Source organism: Hipposideros armiger, unplaced genomic scaffold (assembly GCF_001890085.2).
Source record: "Hipposideros armiger isolate ML-2016 unplaced genomic scaffold, ASM189008v1 scaffold_128, whole genome shotgun sequence".
Lineage (NCBI taxonomy): Eukaryota > Metazoa > Chordata > Mammalia > Chiroptera > Hipposideridae > Hipposideros > Hipposideros armiger.
This window is the reverse complement of record NW_017731478.1, coordinates 3,629,699-3,651,885: the sequence shown is the minus strand read 5'-3', so window position 1 is coordinate 3,651,885 and position 22,187 is coordinate 3,629,699. Positions and strand designations below refer to the sequence as shown.

Below are 22,187 nucleotides of genomic sequence, written 5' to 3'. Positions count from 1 at the left end.
GCAAAAAAATCAGAGACCTAAGAGAAGGTGCGAGCCATGCAGATGTCTGGGGGAAGAGAATTCCAGGAAGAGGAACTGGGTGTGCTGAAAAGTCATTTGAGGGTTTCAAAGGAAGGGTATGACATGATCTCACTTATGTTTTAGAAAGTTCTATCTGGTTGCTGTATGGAGAATGGATACCGGGAGGAGGCAGGGAGGCTGCTGCAGTAATTCAGGCAACAGGTGACTGGTTTAAATCAGGGAATAGCAATGGAGATGGGAGTAGTGGTCTTACTTGGAATGTAGTTTAAAGGTAGAGCCAACAAAATTTACTATTAGGCAAATGTTGAGAGTGAGACAAAGAAGGATCAAGAACGATGCCAAGGTCATTGGCCTAAGGAAGGAGACAAATGAAATGGCATAAACTGAGACGGGGAATGTTTTGGTGACGAATGAATAATTCTGTTTTGGATATGCTTAGGATAAAATAACTACCAGGTAACTAAGGGTGACGTCCTATAAACAGTTGGATATCATGTCTGGAGTTCAGGTGAGCATCTGGGATTGGAGATAGTATTTACACATCATCAATGAAGAGATGGCTTTTAAAGCCATGCTGCTGAATGAGGCCCCCTGGGAACTCAGTATGGAGGAGAGAGGTGGTCATTGGCCTCAGCCCTGCGAATGCCAATACTTAAATGTGAGGTCTTCCTCTTAAGGGATCCAGCAAGAGAGACTAGCAAGAAGCAACCACTGAGGTGGAAGGAAAACCAGGGGAGTGTGGAATCCCAGTGAAGAAACCAATGAAGGGAGTGTTTGAAAAAAGGAGTGAACCTCTGTGTTCAGAGCTGCTGAGCGGGTGCATGTGGCTATCCTCAGTGATATACAGAGACGTAGTTCATTCATTTTAACTGCTATATAGTATTCCATCACATGAATAGAGGAGATTCCTTTCTCTGCTTCCCACCATGTGGGAGAATATTTGCAGTGAGCATTCTTGAACATGTCACCGAATTGAGCACATGTGGGCAGGTTTTTATTTGGAGCCTTTCTGGGGATAGAATCATTAAGAAAGATATGCACAAACTTCATCTTTGACAAAACAATACCATATTGCTTCCAAAAATAGTGGGGCCAGTGTCTGTTCGTACCTTCGGTGTTCAGGAGACCCCACTGTTTCACGCCTTCACCAACATTTGTTAATGTAGACTTTAACATTCTTGCCAATCTGAGGAGTGAAAGATGTGTGATTGTTACTTCAATTCGCATTTTCCTGAGTGCTAGTAAAGTTGAGTGTCTTGGCCATTTGGGTCTCCTCTTAAATGACCTGCCAGTTAATGTCCATTACCTAGTTTTCCATGGAGTTGTTTTTTTGGGGGTAAGATTTCTTTATGTATTCTGGACACTAAATCTTTGCCTAGTAAGTACATTGCAGATATTTACTGCTAATCTGTGGTGTGTCTTAACTTTGTGTGTGCGAGCGCACATATGCGTTTGTGTATATGAGACACAAAAGCTTTCAGTTTTGATGAGTCAGATTTATCCATTTGTTTTCTATCATATGTAGGCAATGTCCCTGTCCTGAAGTCATGAGAATGCTTACCTATATTTTGTTCTAAGACTTTTAAAGTTTAAAAAAAATACATTTAATATATGTTAGTGCCAATGCTTTTAAAATTTATTCTGTGTTTGGTGTGAGGAAGGGGTCTTTTATTTAACCTCTCCAGCCTTTTCTGACTGATCTGGATGGCCACCACCATCACAATAGGTTCCCACAGGGACCAGATCTGCTTTGGGCTCTCTTTTCCAGTTCCACTGATCACATTGCCTATTCTTTTACCCATACCTGAAAGTTTTCATTATTGAACTTTATAAAAATTTTATTATCTGGGCAAAGAGGGGAGGATTATTTGCTTTTTGCTTTGAAGTCGTCTGTCTTTAAACAGCTGTCCATAGTATACTTAAAAACAGCACTGACTAAGCTTAGGAAAACTCCGTTTGCTGCTCACCTTTCAAGGCCTGATCTGTGGCATGAAGGTGGTGGAGGTGTCGCTTTTCTGTGAAGCTGTGGATACTTTTACTTTTGGCTTTCCCTTCCCCTGGCCCCATCAACTCTCACCTCCGGTTTTTCAGGTTATGATGTCTGTGAACCATGGGGCGGCTCTTCCGGTCTTCCCACGTGGGCCTGTGGTGGGTATTTTGTGACGGGCTGTAGTACCAATTCCGTTGGTTATTGCCAACCAGACCACAGTGATAGGCTTGACGGGGTCTGGAGTTTCCTGTTGCCTCACTGGCACTGAGAACCTGGATTCCAAAAATAACAGCACAAGAAACCACCGTGACCCCATGGTCTCTGCTCACACGGTGCTCTGAGCACCAGGCCTGTCTCCATCCCTGTGACACGGCCCAGCCGGGGCCCTGCTTCCCGCCACAGACGTGGGGTCCGAGTGGTCTGCACGGGCTCCGAGGGCCACCCTGCCTGACGCTCACTCTGTCTCCTTCCTTCAGGCAGTCACCCGCAGGGCCAAGGTGGCTCCCGCCGAGAAGATGAGCAAGTTCTTGAAGCACTTCACCGTCGTTGGGGACGACTACCATGCCTGGAACATCAACTACAAGAAGTGGGAGAATGAAGAAGAAGAGGAAGAGGAGGAGCAGCCGCCGGCAACACTGGCCTCCAGCGAGGAGGGCAGAGCTGCTGACCCAGCGGCAGCCCCTGCCTCCGCGCCTAGGCGCCCCCTAGACTTCAGGACCACGTTGAGGAAGCTCTTCAGCTCCCACAGGTTTCAGGTAGGTGGGCAGAGATGCCCAGGGTGGGGCAGAGCCCTCAGCTGAGAGTCACGAGGCCAGGGCGGGGAGGGCTCATCTCTGCCATTGCCTCATTCGTTGTGCAGATGTCCCCCCGAGCGCGGGCCATGTGCCAGGCGCCCATACAGCACTGGGTACCTGGGCAGGTCCCATGTTGTCAGGGATTAAATAAATCAGAATCCAAAAGTCAAAGGGCCATCACCTGATGAATGGATAAACAAAGTGTGGTCTACTTATGCTCAGCCATAAAAAGGAAGGAAGCACCGACACACACTGACTACCACAAGGATGAACCACGACAACGTGATGCTGAGTGAAAGAGGCCAGGCAGAAAAGGTCACATATTGTATGATTCCATCTATATGTGAGGTCCAGAACAGGGAAATCCATAGAGACAGAAAGCAGAACGGTGCTTATCGCAGGCTGGAGGAGGGAACAACGGGCAGTGACTGTTTAGTGGGTACAGGGCTCCCGTTTGGGGTGATGAAAATGTTCTGGAACTACACAGCGGTGACAGTTGCACAACCCTAGGAATATGCTTTAATGCCACTGAACTTCGTGCCGACTTTAAAATGGTTAAATAGTAAATTTTATGTCACGCAGGCTTTACCACACACGCCGTAAATTAAAGGGTAAGTTTTGAGGCAGAAACGACATTCCTGCATTTATTCAGCAAACATGGCCTGCTGTCCCTGAGTTGAACAAGGCCAGGAGGGTCCCATGCCTCACTGACTCATCACCATGAGGGCCTCAGTCTCTTCTTTTGTGGAATGATACCCAAAATATCTGCCTGCCTCGCTTCACGTACCCCCCGACCTCCAACTGTGGTGATGGGGAGGACATGAGAGGGAGACGTGGACTTCAAAGAATAGTGAAGGGAGTGGAACATTCTACAGGGTTGCGACTCTGTCCTAACATGTTGTGAGTTTGAAGGACAGGTGCAGGTTGAGTCTGGCCAGCCCTCTGAACACCCCCCCTGCGCCCCCCCCCAGCCCTGAGGTGGGCAAGCCGGTGAACAGAAGCATGTCTGAGTCCCAGGAGAATGCTGGAGGCTCAGGGACGTTAGGGAAGTATGCAGCCCCTTGTCAGCCCAGTTCCCAAATGGAGTTATTTGGGGGACCCTGCTGCAGGCATCCCCCTAAACCGAAATAAACCAGTTCATACCAAGACCCAGTGTCCCTTCTGGAAGCAGAGAGAAGCCACCCTTGCCTTTCCCATCACTGACTTGGTTCCAGGGTAAAACAGAAAAAAAATTTTTTTTTATTTTGGTCTTTTTTCACTTTCATGTGGCTTAGAGAAAGAATGCAGGCCAAATAAGCCAGCACTCCTTACAGCGCAGCTCTTCTCTCTGTGGCTGTTGACAGGAAAGGAAACGTGGTATTAAGTTGTTGGGGTTGAAATCCCAAACCCTCAATTTCAGGAGCAGAAGGAAGGAGCCAGCTTCCTTCCAGCTGCAAGAAGAGCCCTGGGCCCCTCCTCTAGGAGGTTCCCACCTCTCCTGGCTGGGCCCAGCGGGCCACATGGCTTGGGCCGGCCTTCTGAACTGGGACTGACTATTGCAAAATACGGTAAGTAGAGATGTTTATTCATTCACTCAACAGTCGCTTCCTAGCACCTATTGTGTGCTGGGGATTTGGGGTGATGGTGTGACAGGCCCCTGCCCCTCACTCATGGAGAGAGGCAGGCATTTCAGAAATCACCCAGACAGATACTGGCTACAAGTGAAGAGAAGCTCTCTGCAGGGAAACAGAAGGGGGCTCTGAGAGATCCTGGGGGTCAGGGGAGTCCTGATCTAGGATTGGGAGGTGGGGGACGTGTGGTGGAGGAGGTGACATTTCACCTAACACCTGAAGGTTGGGCAGGAGTGAGCCTATGGATGGGGGAGGAGCAGGGGCTTTCCAGGCTGAGGGGCCATGTTTGCAAAGGGCCCGAGGTAGGAAAGGGTCTGCAGCGTCTGAGGAATTGAGAAGGGTCCACGTGACATGTGTATAGTGAGAAGAGGGACTACTGGGCAAGAGAGGAGGGACTAGAAGGTCGTCATCCATGGGCAGTGGGCAGACATGAAAGGTTCTAAATGTGGGTGAGATGGGGATGACATGATAGATTTGTAGGGGGCTCACAGTAGAAGCAGGGAGGCCACTTCAGACTTGGGGGATACAAGTTCAAGGGTTTGATCTGTGCTATTTGAAGCAGCATACAAGATGATTCTAGAATCCTTTACTTGGGTGCAATCTCCACCTGTTCCCATTATTCCCAAGGTGACATGATATATAGTTAACTGCTGTCACTTCCCACGTGGGATGGCACAACATGTAAGAGAATACGGGCCTATGGCCATACCACCCTAAACGCGCCCGATCTCGTCTGATCGCGGAAGCTAAGCAGGGTCAGGCCTGGTTAGTACGTGGATGGGAAAATACGGGTGTGTCAGGCCACCATGGAAACTGCGGGTGGACAGGGTAGTTGAGACAGGGGACGATAGTCATGAAGGTCAAGGAGCCTGACTTTTATTACCTGCTCACGGGCCAGGCCCTGTGCCAAGCACCCTGCACACATTATCTCATGTCATGCTCCCATCATCACCCTGCGGTGGAAAATGTGACCAACCCCATTTTCCCCAGGAGGACACTGAAGCTTAGAGTTAACACGGAGGCTCAGCAGTATTGCAAGGTGTGCCCAAGGTCCAGGCTAATGGGTGTTGGCCCAGGACTGGCTTCCCCGCAGCCCACACTCTGCCCCTGGGCATCCTGGTACAGGCATGGCTATCTTTGCCAGATGAGGATTTGGAATGAACCAGCCTCCCTGAATTCTCAGAATTTTTCTTTGTGCGTGACTCCGCTCAGAAATAGAACCACCTGGTGAACTGGCAGATTCAGGGCCTTGGGGATTAGCTCAGAGAGACCGGGGTGGGGAACCAGGCATTGGAGTCTTGTGACCTTGGGTCTGTCTCTTCTTAGAGGTGAGGTTCATATAGCATAAAGTTAATCATTTTAAAGTGAATGATTCAGGGTTTCAGCTGCTGGGTGGGCCATGAGGTGCTCTGTGCCTGCTTCCAAATGTGTCTGTAAGTCAGTGTCACATCCGTCCCCCTAAGCTAACCCTTCCAATCCTAGTAACCCCGTCTTCCATGACGTGGATGTTGGAGATGAGCAAGTTGGTTGAATTGTCTTTCGATTGCTTGCAAATACTATACCCAAAACTGCAGAAAATGTTCATGTATTGTGTACAGGAGAAAAAGACATTAGACCCACCATTGGGAAACCTCTCCATTTCAAAGGATGCCTATTTCATTGAATTATTGAGAAATTTATGATTCAGGGTAGAGACTTCTCAAATCAGAATGGGACAGGTGGAGAAAGTATTTATGGTAAAAGATTGGAAGATGGAAATTTCTATTATAAGCATGACCAGGAGGGTTTATTGAGCATGGCAAGTGCAGGCTGCAATACAGATGGTTCCAATTCCTTATTTGGATTAGAAACATGTGGTATTTGGCCAAATAATTAAAGGGATGGGTGTGGCAAGAATTCTGGAAAGTGTAGAAGGGAAAGGTGAAAAACCAGCCAAATGGTGCATTATTGCAGAATGCGAGGAACTGAAAGAAGGGGATGACTGGGGAATGTTTCCAAAGGATGGCTCTGGTGACAGTCATCCAGATTTCCCTGAGGATGCAGATATAGATTTTTTTTTCCTAAAGATTTTATTGGGGAATTGGGGGAGCGGAACACCATTGAGGAATCAGGGAAGGGGAACAGACAATTTGCTGTCCTTTTGTTCTTCAGTCTAGTTGTGGAGGATGTTGCTTCACTGGCCCATGTTGGTATTATGATCATTGCGCTCTTTCCGGGTGAGGCAGTCACTCGCTGGCCATTGGACAGCCACTCACGGTGGCCCACAGCAGCTCATGAAAGCTCACGCCTGCTGCTGGCCAGCCCCACTGCAGCCTACGCTATCGCTGGCGACTCATGGCAGCCCAGCTCCAGGTCGAGCTGTTGCTCACCATCCTAACTCTAGAGGGCACAGTGTCACTGGCCCTCATGTGGGATCTGAACCGGGGCCCTGCTGCTCAGAGCTGGCGTCCCAAGCCAACTCCCAACCAACACACCACTCCACCGGCCCATGCAGATATAGATTTAAAGGATGTAGATAAAATATTATTAATAACAGAAGACTTAAAAAACATTGGAAATACTGTTTTCAAATCCCAGAACTGGGAGATGGCCATTAAAAAATATACAGAAGTTTTAAGCTATGTGGAAAGTTCAAAGGCTGTTATTGAGAAAGCAAATAGATCGAAGCTGCAACCTGTAGCTTTAAACTGCCTGCCGAATATTGGTGCTTGTAAACTGAAGATGTCAGATTGGCAGGGAGCAATTGGCAATTGTTTGGAGGCTTTTGAAATCGACCCATCAGATACTAAAGCACTGTACCACAGAGCTCAAGGATGGTGAGGATTAAAAGGATACAATCAGGCATTGGCTGATCTGAAGAAAGCTCAGGCGATAGCACCAGAAGATAAAGCTATCCAGGCAGAATTGCTGAACGTCAAATAAGAGACAAAGGCACAGAAAAATAAACACAAGGTAGTTGCTTAATAAGGAATTCAGTTTTGCTTAAATAGCATACATTGATAGTATAAAGGCAATAAGAAAATGTAAGGGTTTTTCATCTGTTATATAAAATCCCTAATGTGTATTCTTGGATACTTCAGTTCTCCATTGCTTGCAGTTTAGGAATACCGATATGAATTGGCTCTTAATTAAAATGTTATAAAAAAATAAAGTGAATAGTTCAGTGGCATTTATTTAGCACATTCACAATGTTGTGCAGCCATCACCACTATCTAGTTCCAGAACGTTTTAATCACTCCCCAAAGAAACCCCGTACCTATTAAACAATATCCTCCCCCAGCCCCTGACACCACTAATTCACTTTCTGTCTCTATGGATTTGCCTGTTCTGGACATTTCATATGAAGGGAATCATACAATATGAATTGTAGTTTTTTTGTGTCTGGCTTTTTTCACTCGGCATAGTATTTTCTAGGTCCATCCACGTTGTAGCATGTGGTCAGTGCTTCATTTCTTTTTATGGCTGAATATTCAGTCTGTTTTTAAATATCTCTGTGCCTTGGTTTTAGATCAGATCCCTTTAGCTCTAAAATAAACCTGAGGATGAAGAAAGAAAGAAAAGAGAGAGAGAAAAGAACAAAAAACCACGAGAGGCTTGACTCTTTACCAAGCTACCGAATTTAGATGTGTGTAAAAATTTCTTTACAAAGCAGTTTGCCATGCAATTTTCACAATAAACCACGTCATCAAATACTTTAACTACTGAAATAATTAGCTACAGGTCGAAATGGTCAAAAGGTTTAATAGCCCATTCTTATGTAGGCCTGAACTTGTTGAATTTCATCCTGAAGCTGCAGAAATTGCCATGATAATGGCAGATTGGCTTTCAGAGGCCAAAATCTATCTACCTGCGAGTGTACGAGGCAAGGCCCTTGGGGGAGGAAGTGATGGTCCAGAATTTCCGAAGAGAGAAAGAAAGTGTCCTCTGGGGTTCCTCCCGTTGCTGCCATTTCCATCACCACCATGTCATCCCCATGTTCTCCCTGAACACCATGGCCTCCACCCCACCATTCGTGCCCTCACCAAAGTCGTCACCACCTCCGTCACCATGACCACCACCGTGACCACCATCGCTGAGATCATCCACTGACTCTACCCTGGTTCCCACCATCCTCCCCTGCCAGCAGGTCATGAGATTGTCTTGCCCACAGCTCTTCTCAGTTCTCCACCTGTGCTGGGGCAGGTATTTCATGGCCCTGGACAGAAGCTGTTTTGTGTGCACAGTGGACATCACTGTAACCAGATCTCTGAGGCTGGATGTTTTAAATTACTTACTGAGCATCTATCTGTTCTGAGCTTACCCTGGCAAGAACAAGTCTCAGGGCGAGAACAATTAAAAAGTGTCAAAACTTTTTTATTATTTTTTGTCCTCTAGGAATTAGCGGTTTGGTTTGAAAGATGCTGGGAAGTAGTGAACGAGTGAGAAAAAGATGAGTAGTGACTGAGGGTCAGTCAGAGAAGCTCTAGGACAGGCACTGCCTGGGGGTGAACAGGCCCAGAGGCGGCAGGAGGACGGGCTCCCTGCAGGGCACGGGCTGTGGGCAGCAGCCTCCCACCCTTAGCACTTATCCCAGTGGTTCACCCAGATGTTTCCAAACCAGCCCTTTAAGATGGAAGCAAGGTCCCCACAAAGGTCTCATGGTTTCCTGTTCCTCCCTCGGTCCGCAGGTCATCGTCATTTGCCTGGTCATCCTGGATGCCCTCCTGGTGCTGGCCGAGCTCATCCTGGACCTGAAAATCATCCAGCCTGACAAGAATAACTATGCTGCCCGGGTATGGTGTCCTCATGTCTTTATCTGCACTGAGGGGTGGGGGGGGGGGAGATAGCACCCGCCTTATTAGAGAGCAGTGGGATTCGGTGCTTTTGGCCAGAGCAGAGAAAATGCCGTCCTTTTTGAATTACAGATAAGCATTTACTTCCCGCAGGAAATTTTCTCATTTCACTTGATGGCTTGGATCTTGGGCTTTCCTAGACCACTGAGCTGTAGCGTGTCACTGACTCCTGAGGGAGGGTCTGACCAGGAGAACAATACTTGCCCATCCCCTAGAGGCAGACCATCTGTTTTCCCTCTTGTAGATGTTCTGATGTTCTAGGCTGGGGCCATTTGGGGGCTGTGCCCACCGTTTACTCCCCGATTCACAGTTCCTGCCTGAGTCCACCTCAGACATTCGCTCAAGGGACAATGGACGCACCAAAAAACATACCACACATGGCCCCTGTCATCAGTAACATGGGAGAAGGCCGGCAGCTGAAAAGTGCGTCCTTACACACCTTTCTTAAAAAAAAACAAAATTCAATTGATAATGCAAAAACATCTTTTCTAGTAGTAAAAGGGAGGGAAGAGAATGTTAAGCATCCTTCCTACTCGTGGCCCCTTTCCTTCCATAAATGGATGAATTTCTTTTCTATTTTTTAAGAGTCAGTAACATACCTGCTATATTCACTGTCTCATGCCTTTCTTTTTCCTCAACTTTTTATTATGAAAAAAATGGCAAATACACATTTTGCTATATTTGCTTTATCTCTACATATATCCACAAACACACCCACATATTTTTGTCTGACCATTTAAATGTTAAGTTAGACATCACACTTCACCCCTAAATACTTTCTCCCACAAAACCATAATAGCATCGTCACATCTTAAAAATTATCAGTTATTCTGTAATATCTAGTAACCAGTTTGTATTCAAATTTCTTTATTCTTTCCAAGCATGTCTTTTATAGTGCTTTTTATTCAAACTAGGATCCAGACATCGGATATTATATTTGGTTATACCTCCTCAGGCTCTTTTAATCTAGAAGAGTCCTCCCACTTTTTTTTTTTCTCATGACATTAACTTTTTGAGGAGTCCAGCCAATCGTCTTATACAGTGTCCCACATTGTGGATTTGTCAGACTATTTTCTCCGAGGTCCTTTAAATTGTCCCTTAATTCCCTGTATTTCCTGTATACCGGAGACGCTGGTGGGCTGTTGTCCCTACACTGTGGCACACTGGGCCAGGGACCCACTATAGTGATGCTCTGTAGGATCACTTGACTAAGGTACGAAGTGCTGAGCTGCTCTCCTATCCAGGGGCACTTTCCCCTTCATAGTTATAAATAATCTGCCCTGTGACACTTCAGTACCCTGCATGTCCTCTTCCCCAAATAGCATCCACTGATGAGCACTGGCTGCTCAGTGAATACACTGGGGATGCAAACTGTCGGTTTCTAATTCTGTCTTTCCTTCTGCACCTAGTAGTTGGTATCCTTTATAAAGAAGAGCTTTCCTATTTTTCTTGTGTGTGCATGTATCACTCGCCATGGACTCGTGGGTTGTTTAGTTTAATGCATTCAGTGTATTATAGTCATAGTCATTTTTTATGGTGTTCAAATTGTCCCAAATTTGGTCACTGTGAGCCTCTTCGAGTGGACTGCTGTGTCTTTTTGACATAACTCCATAGTCTTTTGAGCATTTCCTTGCTTATAGGCCCAAGACGATGTCCCAGCTCACCTGGAACTTCCCCTACCCCAGAATGGAAATGGTTACTTTAGTGAAGACCAGTATTTACAAACCAAGATCTGGGAACTCTTCACTTTCCATCTACCTTGGTGGTCATCTCAGTCAATCCTTAAGGATGATCCTTGGTCTTTTCAATAATTGTGCAGTGCTCCCTAGGGAAGTACCTAATGCATTTGACAAGTGCCCTCTAATGCATATTTCCATTGTTCTACAAACAGTGTAGAAACTCTTTTGTTCTGCAGATGCTGCTGCAGTAAATATCCTTAGGACACTGAGTTTAGCTGTAGGATACACTTCTAGCAGTGGCACTGCTGTGCCTAAAAGCATGGCGGATGTTTTCAATTCCGCCATCACCCAGTTGCCCAGCAAAGAGCAGAGCCCTGGCTGCAGGCCCGAGAACAGCCCCTGTGCTGGGGGGAGTTCCAGGTTGGTCAGTGAATGAAATCTCTCTGGTGACCAGGCGGGTGCACCTGTGACCTCTCACTGTGCCTCCTTGTCCCCTCAGGTGTTCCACTACATGAGCATCGCCATCTTGACCTTCTTTATGATGGAGATTTTCTTTAAACTCTATGTCTTCCGCTTGGAGTTCTTCCACCACAAGTTTGAAATCCTGGACGCCGTCGTCGTGGTGGTGTCCTTCATCCTTGACATTGTCCTCCTGTTCCAGGAGCACGAGTTTGAGGCACTCGGCCTGCTGATTCTGCTCCGGCTGTGGCGGGTGGCCCGGATCATCAATGGTATATCCCCCCGCGCTCCTGCTTTGCAGGAATGGCTAAATGTGGGTGGAGCCTGGGAGTGGCCGCAGAGGCCATAGGCGTGGCCTCTGTTCTGGTGTCCTCCTCCCAGCAGTCTAGAGGAAAGTGAAGTGGTCTGATTTGGGGTCCCACCATGCCACCTCTGTGGCTGCGAATTGACATCAGACAGTGCTCTGAGAGGAAGTACCTTTTTTCCTTTAGGCCCTATTTCCATGGTTATTAGATGTTTATGGAAAGGGTTAGGCTAATCCCTGATTAGTCCTTCCTGGCATGGTTCCTAGAGCACCTTTTGTTTTCAGTTTGGTGTTTCCTGAAGTGTGTGTTCTACCAAACCAAATCCCACCTCGGGAGGGGCACACCAAAAGGGGTGCAAGGAAGCTGGAAAATGCTGTACACAAGGTTCTGCCCCTCTTTGAGAAAGTCACAGCGTGATGAAGGCTCTGAGAACTGGAATAGTTTTCCAAATTGACCGATTTGACACTTTCTGGGGAAATAACACCTATTCACATGCTGTAGAGTCTGGCTGTGGAGCACACACATGGGAAAATATTGTTTTACCATTATTTCAGGTAAAAATCCTATTTCTGGCACACACCCTGTTGGTGCAGGGAGCCTGTCTCAGAGAAGCCATGCTTCTGTGATTTTATGTGAGTGACAGCCAGCTGGCTAACTGTTCAGCTGCCAGTGTAGTCTCCAATGCCTGTCCGTGGACCTGCTGTGTCGAATCACCTTTAGTGAACACTTAAAAAAAAAAAAAAAGTCTGATACAGAAGTCTGGGGTGGAGCCCAGGCAGGGTGTCTGTCTTTGAAACACTGCCAGGTGATTGAGGTGTCCAGCCAGGTTTGGGAATCCCTAGACGTGGGCCCAACACAATAGGCCGTGGGTGTCAGAACGAGTGAGCAACAGTGTGGCCCGAGTAGGGCAGGCCCGTCCTCTGACTTGGAGCCCCTTCCCTTGGAGGCACGGTGGTGCTTCCTGTCACAGCCTCCTGAGCTCCAGTCTGCTTGGCTGTGGAGACCTCCAGGGTGAAGGACCATGTCTGCTCAGATGTGGGGCTATATGAACAGCTCTGCCTGTGGGCTCTGTGGATTTTAGGGGCTAGTTCAGATCTAGGGATTAAAGCCCATTAAGAACATTCATTTGGGTTCTGTCAAAGGAAATAAAGGAAGCTTTTCAGATAGTATTGAAGGTGCTTTTGCTAGTTGATTATTTCATTAATTGGACAGAAAAATGCTCTGCACAGAGGTTATGCACAATTGAGGTAGATAAACCATTAGTGATTATAAAGGACTCTTGAACCACAGTGACCCATTACTCTCATATCACACCATGGTGAGACTTGCTTTTGTGGATGAAAACCAAAAGTCTGGGATTTGTTCATGCATTTTGTCTAAATGGTAGCAGGGCAGAGAAGGACTGGCTAATGCCCATTCTCACATTGCTGTCAAATTCAATGTCATGACTATGAAAGATCTGAAAAAGCCACACAAGACTAGACTGGACTCAGTGACATGACCAAGAACACTGGGGACTGTTGCTGGGCACAGGTGCGGGTAATGGGTCCAGACATGGCCCCTCTTACTTGGAAAGGGGTGGAGTGTCCCCAGTTGCGGCACTGTCTTTTGAAGCAGTGCCCCACTGTGGTGTGGGCATTTGGGAGCCATCAGATAACCCCTCTGTCAGCCAAGAGTGAGGTTATCGCCTGATAACTACACTGGCCACAGCTGTGGGAGGCGGAAAGTTGGGAAAGTGGCAATTCCAGCCCCAAGCTTGATCATTTCTAGCCTTGATTTTTGGTGGCTTTTGTGTCCACTTCTAAGCAGCAGTGCTGCTGTGAACGAGCTCTGTGTTAAGGCGCTTAACGCTCATCTGATTATTTTTAAGGATTTTTCAGCCCTTGGGAACTGAAGTGGTAATGCACAACTAGGTACAGAGTAGCTCAGAAATGGAAAAGCTGACACTCTTAGTTCTAATGCCTTTAAGGAATGAGTTTTACTTGTCTGTCACCTTTCCCAAATGTATACATTTGTAAGGAATACAGATTTTTTTTTTCAAATGGTTAAATTAGAAACCAGTATCGAGACCCTCAATTATTTTTCAGGGATCATTATCTCGGTTAAGACACGTTCAGAACGGCAGCTGTTAAGATTAAAACAGATGAATATACAACTGGCCGCTAAGATCCAACACCTTGAATTCAGCTGCTCTGAGAAGGTAAGAAAACGCGTCTGGGCAAATGCCATCTGTTTGCAGTCCCCTGCCTTCAGCATGGCGCCTGTCACCGCCAGGCTTTTGCTGTGTGGGGCCCTCAGCCTGGGGCGTCCTTCCCCTTGGCTAAGTCTTCCTGTTCTTGTTGGCTTAGGCATTGCCTCCTCCCCAGAGCTCTGCCAGGTGCCTCTCCTCTTGTCACTGCTTTGTCCCTTGGACCCCATCTGACTGTAGCAGCCTCCTTCAGCCGACTGATTCCACAAGGATCAGCCTTCCCTCAGCGTTGTGTCTCTCCCTGTACCTGGGGCTTCTGAGTGATTGTCACGTCCCTCCCTGGTGAGGCTCCGAAGGTAAATTCAGTTATTTGTCTGCTTTTGTAACAGGAACAAGAAATTGAAAGACTTAACAAGTTGTTGACACAGCACGGACTGCTTGGGGAGGTGAACTAGAGGTGTACCTACTCCATTCAGAAGGGAAGACTGCCTCATGGGCTCGTGCCAATGACCAGAAAGACCACTGCCTCTCTCGGGCCGTTTGCAGCACGGGTTTGGTTTGATGGCTTTGCCTCCCTCCCACCCAGCTTGGATCCTGGGGGACCAGTCTTTGGGAAGGCTCTATTTTTTCCTTGGTGTGACGGAGAGCTTCCCATCCCATTCCCACCTGCACTGTGTAACAGATGTATCATAAGCATGTTTCCTCGTGTTGAACACTTTACTTTTGCTTGGAAATGAACAAAGCCGGACAATTACTAGTTGTATATAGAATTTAATCTCATCCAATGTACAGTTTTCACATCTCACATGGATATTAAGGAACCAGTATATATTTCATGTGAATGAGCAGGCTGAAAGACAAAAGAAAAAAAAAGGAAGCTACCTTAGTTACCAGCCCATTCTAGAAAAGCCGTTTCCATTTTCAAGCTGTTCTAAACAGCTTCTCTTACCGCAATTTCTCCCAGGGAGGCTGTTCTCAGATACCCAGCCCCCTTTTCTGCATCATCCAGCTGCTAGCTAACTCCACCTAATTCTGTCACCTGATGACATTTTTCTCAATTACTGTACAATTAATGTATAAAATAAACTCTCTCCTTCCCTCAGGCCCTCCTACTATATTCTTCCCACCGTCAACTGCTTGGAAATTTTCGGTGGCACCTCATACCAGCCCACCAGTTGGAGAGCTAGCTAGCAGCAGTGCCTAGCTCAGAAATATCAATTGGACCCAAAGCTTCACTGCAATTAACATGACATTTGGGGGAAGATCCCCTCTTGAGGCCTTGTACTCAAATTGCATGATTTTATACAGTATTTTGCTATTTTTGTACTCATTTCAATGGGACCTAAGAAGGAAAGAAAACCTAAATGGAAAACAATGAATATTTTAAAAATAACTCATGTTAAAGCAGAGGGTGAGTAAACTGGGTAAAAAGCCCTCCATGCCTGTGCTCCTTCAAAGTCTGTTCTCTTTATCATCCTCCCAAAGGTGCAGTTTGGTTTCCACATATGATCTATGTGTTGAGAGTTTGGGAAATGACCCAAGACTGGATGGTGCCCCCTTCTAAAGTCAAACCAAGCAAAATCAAATTTCCAAAAGGAGGGAAATGAGTGGAGAGGGGAGGCGTGCTGGTTTGGGGGCAACCTCAAGGGTCAGAAGGATAACAAAATGGGATGTTTCTGAGGGACCCTAGGACCCTCACCCACTCTATTCTAGAGGTGTGGCCTAGTTTCCTTAATTAACGACTTACGTCAAACAAACGGGAAGAAGAAATTAAAGGGCAGCTTGGCATTGATGGTTGGCCGAGCTCTGAAGCCTGCCTCTGCAGGTGCAGACACATCCACAAAAGTAACCGCAGTGGAAAGAAGAATCGTCCTTTCATTTCCTGAGTTGGTCTGTAATAAAGTCAGAGTGATGCAAGCTTTGCTGTCCAGCATGTTACCAGGATAACAGATGGGACATCTTTCATTCTCTTCCTTACCCGGCCACTGTCAGCTCACAAATCGAATAGGTGCAGGACTAACAAGCCATTAACTCGGATGACAGTTTTTACCCAGGTTGTCCTAACATATCAATGTCAATCACAACTCAATTTCCACAAGAATTTTAAAGATCTAAACAAGAATGGTACTGTGAATAAAACCATTGTCAGTGGAGTTTTCTCTAAGTGAAAGGAAATGATTGCTAAACTGTTTAAGAATCCAGATTGTTTAAATTTTAATTACAATCTTTTTCACAAAGTAATAAATTTCACTGTCACACCTGAGTTTTGTCTGGACTTGTGTCTTAACCTACACCTTTATTCTTTCTACTTTTTATTTTTAAAAGAGTTTATTTGAGCCAAACTGACAACTTATGTCAGGGAGCAAGGTCTCAGATGTTCCCTTAACTTTTATTCCTTGAAACAAAAGCTCAGCCTACCTCAGGAAATGAGGATGAAATTAGATTTGCAGTTACATTGACTATTTTAGCCTGTGGGTTCAGTAAGGATCCGTACTTAGTCCACTTCACTTCTATAACCAAAGCCACTGGGAGCTGGCAAGAATCCTGCAAAACAAAATGCTATTAATCAATTTGAAATATTATATAAGCTCAAGTCAAACTTAATCTGCAGTTCAGAGTTTTAATTATAAAATGTTTCACCTATTACAAAATGTTCTGAAGAGAAGAATGAGGAGACTCTAGAAGTTCAGATAAAAACTGCTTAGAGAAAGCACATATTTTAAAGTACTCAATGCTCCAAAAATATTTTAACACCTAAAGCACTGTTTTTCCATCCCCCATTTCTAAAGAGGCCAGCATTACTTGGGAGTTGTAATCCCAGTCCCCAGTGGTGGAACCTTCAGGGCCTTACCTGCTCGAACTTCACCTACCTGTTTACATCTACCTCAGAGACACTTCAGGAAAGAAACTGGCATTGGGTGGGGAGGGGGGAGAGAGGCTCGTATTAACATGGTTGCAGTCAGGTTTAATTTCTGTCTATTATTAAAATGTACTTAGAGGAAATGAAAGTGCCTTCTGATCTGATTTCGTCATTTGGTAATTAAGATGTGACACTGGGGTATACAGGCAGGGTCTGTAAGTTGTTAAAGATATTACTACCAACTCCACATGAACTGAGAGCACTGGTGCCACAACTGAGCTGCCCAGTTCAGGCTGCGGTGGGAGCTGGGCCTGAGGCCTCTGCCCCAAGTTTTTAAAAATACATCTCATCAGGGCATGAAAAGCTAGCAAGGCCTCCTAAATTTGGTGCCTGCCAAAAAGGCACTGGTGGAATTCCCTAGCTTGGAACTGCCTTTTAAGAAATTTGCAGGCTGAAAGATCCTTGAGAAGAGCGTGTTATTAGAAGATGCAACATGCAGCTGGCATACACTGAGCTTAGCTGATGCTCTCATGCCTGCATCGATCTACCTGGGTTTCCTGGAAGGTTGGTACAGAACCCGTTCCAGGACCTCCGAGCTCCCTGCAGACAAAGCTAATATTCATGTTGCTGCCTCTCCCAGCATATGTTTTCCCCGAGGGAGAAGGAATAACTGGATGCCTTACCCCATCTCTGAGAAGCCAGAAGCAGTTTGCCTGGCGCACTGAGGCGGCAGAGAGGAGCCAAGACTTAGCAACCGAACAGCGGGGACTGAGAAATCTCAGGTCTCTGCTGGGGAGGTCGAGATCAGGACTCTGAGCTGGTCCTCACCCCCACTGTCCCCAGGCTATAAATATGCTAAGCAGATAATGAGAGGCCTGAAGAAACAGTGACAAGAAAAAGCTGGGCAATTAAAGGATAATCGCCTCCAGTGATGGGGGCCAGCCCACACTCTGACTGAGACAAAAGAAAAAGGTGGGCAGAAGAAACCCACGTGATCGGGAACCTATTTGTAGGATGTCAGCTTCCATTAAACTCTTGGGAACTTTGGAACTGAAAGCTCTCACATGTGGGCTGCCTTTAGAGACCAGGGAACAATGAGTGGGGCAGCTCTGTGGATGGGAGGGGGTCTCATCGCTGGGAGGCCATCCTCACACTCGCCTCTCAAATCCAACAGTGCCAGCAGGAAAAGTCAGGATGGTGACGGGAGCTGGTCCCCCCTTATGCAGTGACCACCAGGCACCATGAACAGTACCTCATTAACAACCCCATGAGGTTGGTACTGTAGCTATCATTCCCGTTTCACAGATGAGGAAACGGGCTCAAATTCATAAAAGCAATGGCCAAAGGCCACAGTGTTAACAAGGAGCAAAATCAGCATTCAAGTTCCAGGCCTGCCTGCAATGCCTGCCACACACCCCCCCACCCCCCCCACCCCGCCCTCCTCAGGGGAGGAGGCACCAGCAGGTGGCTCACTTCCCCCCATGCCCTTTACCTTCACGTGGAGTGCCTGGATGACAAAGTGGACGGGCACCCAGTCCAGCACATCCTGGGGCCGGGAATTTCCAAAAGAGGCCACATAATCTGGGAAGTTCTGGCCCTTGAGCAGGCTCTTCGCCTTCTCCACCACAAGCGGACAAGTGGTAGCGCTGGTCAGTCTTTGGGGATGGAAAAAGGTCAATCGAATGAGGCTGTTGTCCACATGGCGGTTTTTACAGGTCTCAACAGTACGCGGGCTCTCCCCAGTTTTTCTATTTTCTCACTCTCTAAAAAGGGGATTATTTGAAAGAAGCCAAAGTGTCTCTAACTTTAAGAAATCTTGGTTGGCCAGGGAGATGAATCCAAAACAATGTTTACCACATCATGTTCCATTGAGAGGTTATGTATAAGTTCCGTGGCCAAAAGTCTGAGAAATACTGCACACCCATGTCCCTACTAAAACACACTGGGTGAGTGGGTGGTGGGGTAAATGATGAAAGGGGAAAGAGCCAAATCTTCATTTTTCACAGTGGGAGCTCAAGAAATAATTCATAAAGCCAAAATATCAAGAAATAGCATTATGTGCAGGTTATTTAAAGATCTGGGGGTAAGTCTCCCCCCAAAAAAAATCAGCTCCAATAGTTAAAAGTGATTGCCTCTGGAATAAATAAGGGTAAGGGCTGCTGTTTTTATAACAAGCCATGTGGAGCTGTTTGACATTATGTACATGTTTGATACTAAAAAGGTAAGTTAAAGAGATCGCATCCAGGCTTCCGCTTACTGGGCCTGTGTGCTGGGTACAGTATACAGTATATTAAAGTTAAGAAACACAGGAAGGACCTTCAGGAAAAATATTTCTGCTGTGAACTCAAGTGCTGCGGAACCCTCAAAACAAAACAAAACAAAACAAAAACAAAGCCTTGAGTTTTTTCCCCTGCCACATCTGATTTTAAAAAAGGTTGTAACAGTTTCCCTTTGAATCATGACAAATGGTTTATGGTTCTGAGAATTAAAATTAGAAAAAAAAAATGACATCATTATAAGGTATTGTCACTATTGTTATTATCCATTAAGAATGATGATAAGCTACATGGTGGCTTTCATAGGACTCGTCAGCTGATGCAGAGGTTTGATTAAAATGGGAAGGATAGGAATGTTTTATTTCCTGAGCAACACAAGTTCCAATAGGAAACAAGTTCCTCCCTTACCTTAGTTTACAGCCAGATTGCATACTGGAACCAAATAGCACTGGGGCCCGGATTCCCTCTACTGCTAAGCAGTCTTGGTCAGCTGTGCTACGAAGAATGGTAAGTTGTCCATATCTATTCATGGTCTGAATAATCCCAGACATTCATAGAAAGTTAAGGGACAATCACCCAGTACGAAAGCAGTCTCATTCTCAGGGGACAGTGTTGCATGTGTGACATGAGATGTGAGACCCAAATATCCCTGTGCTGGACCTCTGGCATTTTGTCAGCTGTTTCCCGGGAGAGGATACAAAACAGTTATAACTATTTTCCTTGATTACTAGATCCTCAGAAGAAAAAGCCTCAGAAACTGGCCGTTCAAAATTAACTCCAAGTTTTCAAAATCACTAAATTTGAATCTCTATTTAATTTGAGTCTCTATTTAAGTGTGAAATTATATACATGTTAAATGTCAATCCGCTTTTCTGTGTTAAGATTTCGTTACAGAACACTGACATGTTCCTGGGTCAGGATGTTTCACCCCTAACCGCCAGTCTCCCCACAGCCCCACTGGCTGCGCAGGCAGACCCACCCCCCACCGGAGCCACCCAGGGGAAGCTCTAGCCGAGACTGGTCTCTTCAGCCCACAGGACCCTCAGCGATAAAGAGAAGTGCGGCTCACGCACGTGGACAGGGAAGTCAACCTTCTCCACAGAACCGAAAAGGATATCCTTTGTGCGGCTGAAATCCGGCAGCTAGTGGGAGCCCCACAACATAACCAGGGTTTCCATTGAGAGGAACTGGCTTTGTGTTTTGCTGAAAGACAATGCAGAAATGCCCACAAAGCATTTTTTTTTTAAATAAGGAAGTGGCAGGGGGCAGGAATGAAATGCTTCTCATAATAAAATCTGGGATTACCAACCAATAAAAGGATCGCTCCCCCTATTCAGAACTATAAATATATCTGCCGTGTAGGATTACACCACTCTGAAAAGAACAAGCACACAGACAAGAGAATCCTATTCCCAAATGGAAAAGGATACAAAGTCCCTTGCAAACCCCACATGCTACGTGCGAGCCCTTTGTTCTGTACAAGGGGTCAGATTATGTTAACACTTCTAAATTGAGATGTTTTTTCACTAACAAGTTAGGGTTTCTTTTTACTTGGCAATTAAATACTTGTAAAAAAAAATTTGACCAAACTTACCTGAATAAAATGAATTTCAAACTTTTGCTGAAGTGGAATCATTGCATTGCTAACGGTCCCCAGAAGGAGAGACAGATAGGCTTTTGTTATTTCACCTGCATCTGTGTATGTGAGGCTGTACTTTACCTGAAAACAAAAGGACACTACAAATATACACCTGTTCCCATGACATTTCCGCAGCTGTGTTAACAACTCAAATATACAGAGGAGGCAAATCCTTTCCCATTTCGCCACTTGTTGAAGCTTTTCTCTCCTGTGCAGTCGGGTTACGGGAGGTGTTATATCAGCATCCCCCCAACTGACAGGGTCATTTGAGCCTCTCTGGGCCCAGTTACAGAAGTCCCAAATCGGCTGATCTGGACAGAATAAAATCAGTCTACTTCTGCAGAGGAAATGTGTTCAAACAAAACGATAGCCACAGCAACAAATTCTGATGTATTCTTGCAAGTCATTAGGTTTGTGGAGAAAAATCCCACATGATTATTTCAGAGACAAGGAAGCACGCTCTGATGGGATGGCATCAAGGCAGGCAGGAGGCCAATCAAGATAAGCAATCCCACAGGGTGGGCCAGAACCCCCTGTGGGGGGATGTCCAGCTAACCAGCACTTCAGGACAATGAAGCTTGAGTCTGCCACTGGAGCTTTCAAAGCCAAACCGGGCACCTACCTCTAGAACAACGTTAGTACAGATTTTAACAGGCCCAGCCTCGAGAAGAGCCTGCTTCAATACGTCCGTGTCTTCCAGTCGGGTTAGCGTTTTATTTAGAGATTGAATGACAATGGACTGAACAGTGATCGGGACCTGCAAAGTGAGGAAGTCCTATATTACTAAAGACACACTGCAACAGAAGTGAATGGGTTCAAATATCGAAACACTTGAAACACACCTCCACTGATATGCTGCCAAGTAGGGGAAAGCATGCTATAGAACCAGAGGCATACTGTTAAGTCCTCATTTGCAAAAATACAGACATTTATATGCAAATACATTTGCACAGTCATACGGAAAATACTTGAGAAGGATATAATCAAAACTTTAAAAGTGGTTACCTCTGAAAACATATGCTCACACAAAAACTTGTACATGAATATTCACAGCAGCATTTATAATAGCCCAAAACTAAAAACACCCCAAATATACATCAACTGATAAATGGACAAATAAAATATGGTCTACCCATACTAAAGAATATTATTCATCCATAAAAATGAAGTACTGATACATGCTATAAAGCACAACTGATGAATCTTGAAAACATGGTGCTATATGAAAGAAGCCAGACACAAAAGGTCACATTTACCAGAAACATCCAGAAAAAGCAAATCCAGAGAAACAGAAAGTAGATTAGTGGCTGCCAGGGGCTGGGGAGAGGGTTGGGGGAGAATGAACAGTGAATGCTGATGAGCACAGGGTTTCTTTTTGGGGTGACAAAAATGTTCTAGAATTAGATAGTGGTGATGGTTGCACAACCATGTGAATACATTAAAAACCATGGAACTGTATGGTTTAAAATGGTGAGTTTTATGGTATGTGAATTAGATTACACACACACACACACACACACACACACACACACAC

At 45.9% G+C, this 22,187-nt stretch overlaps 2 protein-coding genes and 1 pseudogene across 2 annotated transcripts in view; 2 read left to right on the top strand and 1 right to left on the bottom strand.

Moving 5' to 3' along the window:
• The window catches only part of HVCN1 (hydrogen voltage gated channel 1), a 32,644-nt gene extending 18,118 nt beyond the window's left edge, over positions 1 to 14,526 (top strand). Inside the window, exons 4-8 of the mRNA XM_019649005.1 lie at positions 2,488 to 2,766; positions 9,083 to 9,187; positions 11,426 to 11,657; positions 13,778 to 13,890; positions 14,268 to 14,526. Coding sequence (XP_019504550.1) covers positions 2,488 to 2,766; positions 9,083 to 9,187; positions 11,426 to 11,657; positions 13,778 to 13,890; positions 14,268 to 14,333 — 795 coding nt within the window. The 3' untranslated portion in view covers positions 14,334 to 14,526. The remainder of the gene's footprint in view (positions 1 to 2,487; positions 2,767 to 9,082; positions 9,188 to 11,425; positions 11,658 to 13,777; positions 13,891 to 14,267) is intronic.
• On the top strand, positions 5,815 to 7,394 carry LOC109386027 (peptidyl-prolyl cis-trans isomerase D pseudogene; annotated as a pseudogene).
• A 107-nt stretch (positions 14,527 to 14,633) lies between the features above and the next one.
• TCTN1 (tectonic family member 1) overlaps positions 14,634 to 22,187 on the bottom strand; it is a 25,876-nt gene continuing 18,322 nt past the window's right edge. Inside the window, exons 8-15 of the mRNA XM_019649004.1 lie at positions 21,276 to 21,410; positions 20,609 to 20,734; positions 20,132 to 20,217; positions 19,423 to 19,563; positions 18,231 to 18,393; positions 16,297 to 16,422; positions 15,626 to 15,770; positions 14,634 to 14,728 (exon numbers count right to left, since the gene is read on the bottom strand). Coding sequence (XP_019504549.1) covers positions 15,627 to 15,770; positions 16,297 to 16,422; positions 18,231 to 18,393; positions 19,423 to 19,563; positions 20,132 to 20,217; positions 20,609 to 20,734; positions 21,276 to 21,410 — 921 coding nt within the window. The 3' untranslated portion in view covers positions 14,634 to 14,728; position 15,626. The remainder of the gene's footprint in view (positions 14,729 to 15,625; positions 15,771 to 16,296; positions 16,423 to 18,230; positions 18,394 to 19,422; positions 19,564 to 20,131; positions 20,218 to 20,608; positions 20,735 to 21,275; positions 21,411 to 22,187) is intronic.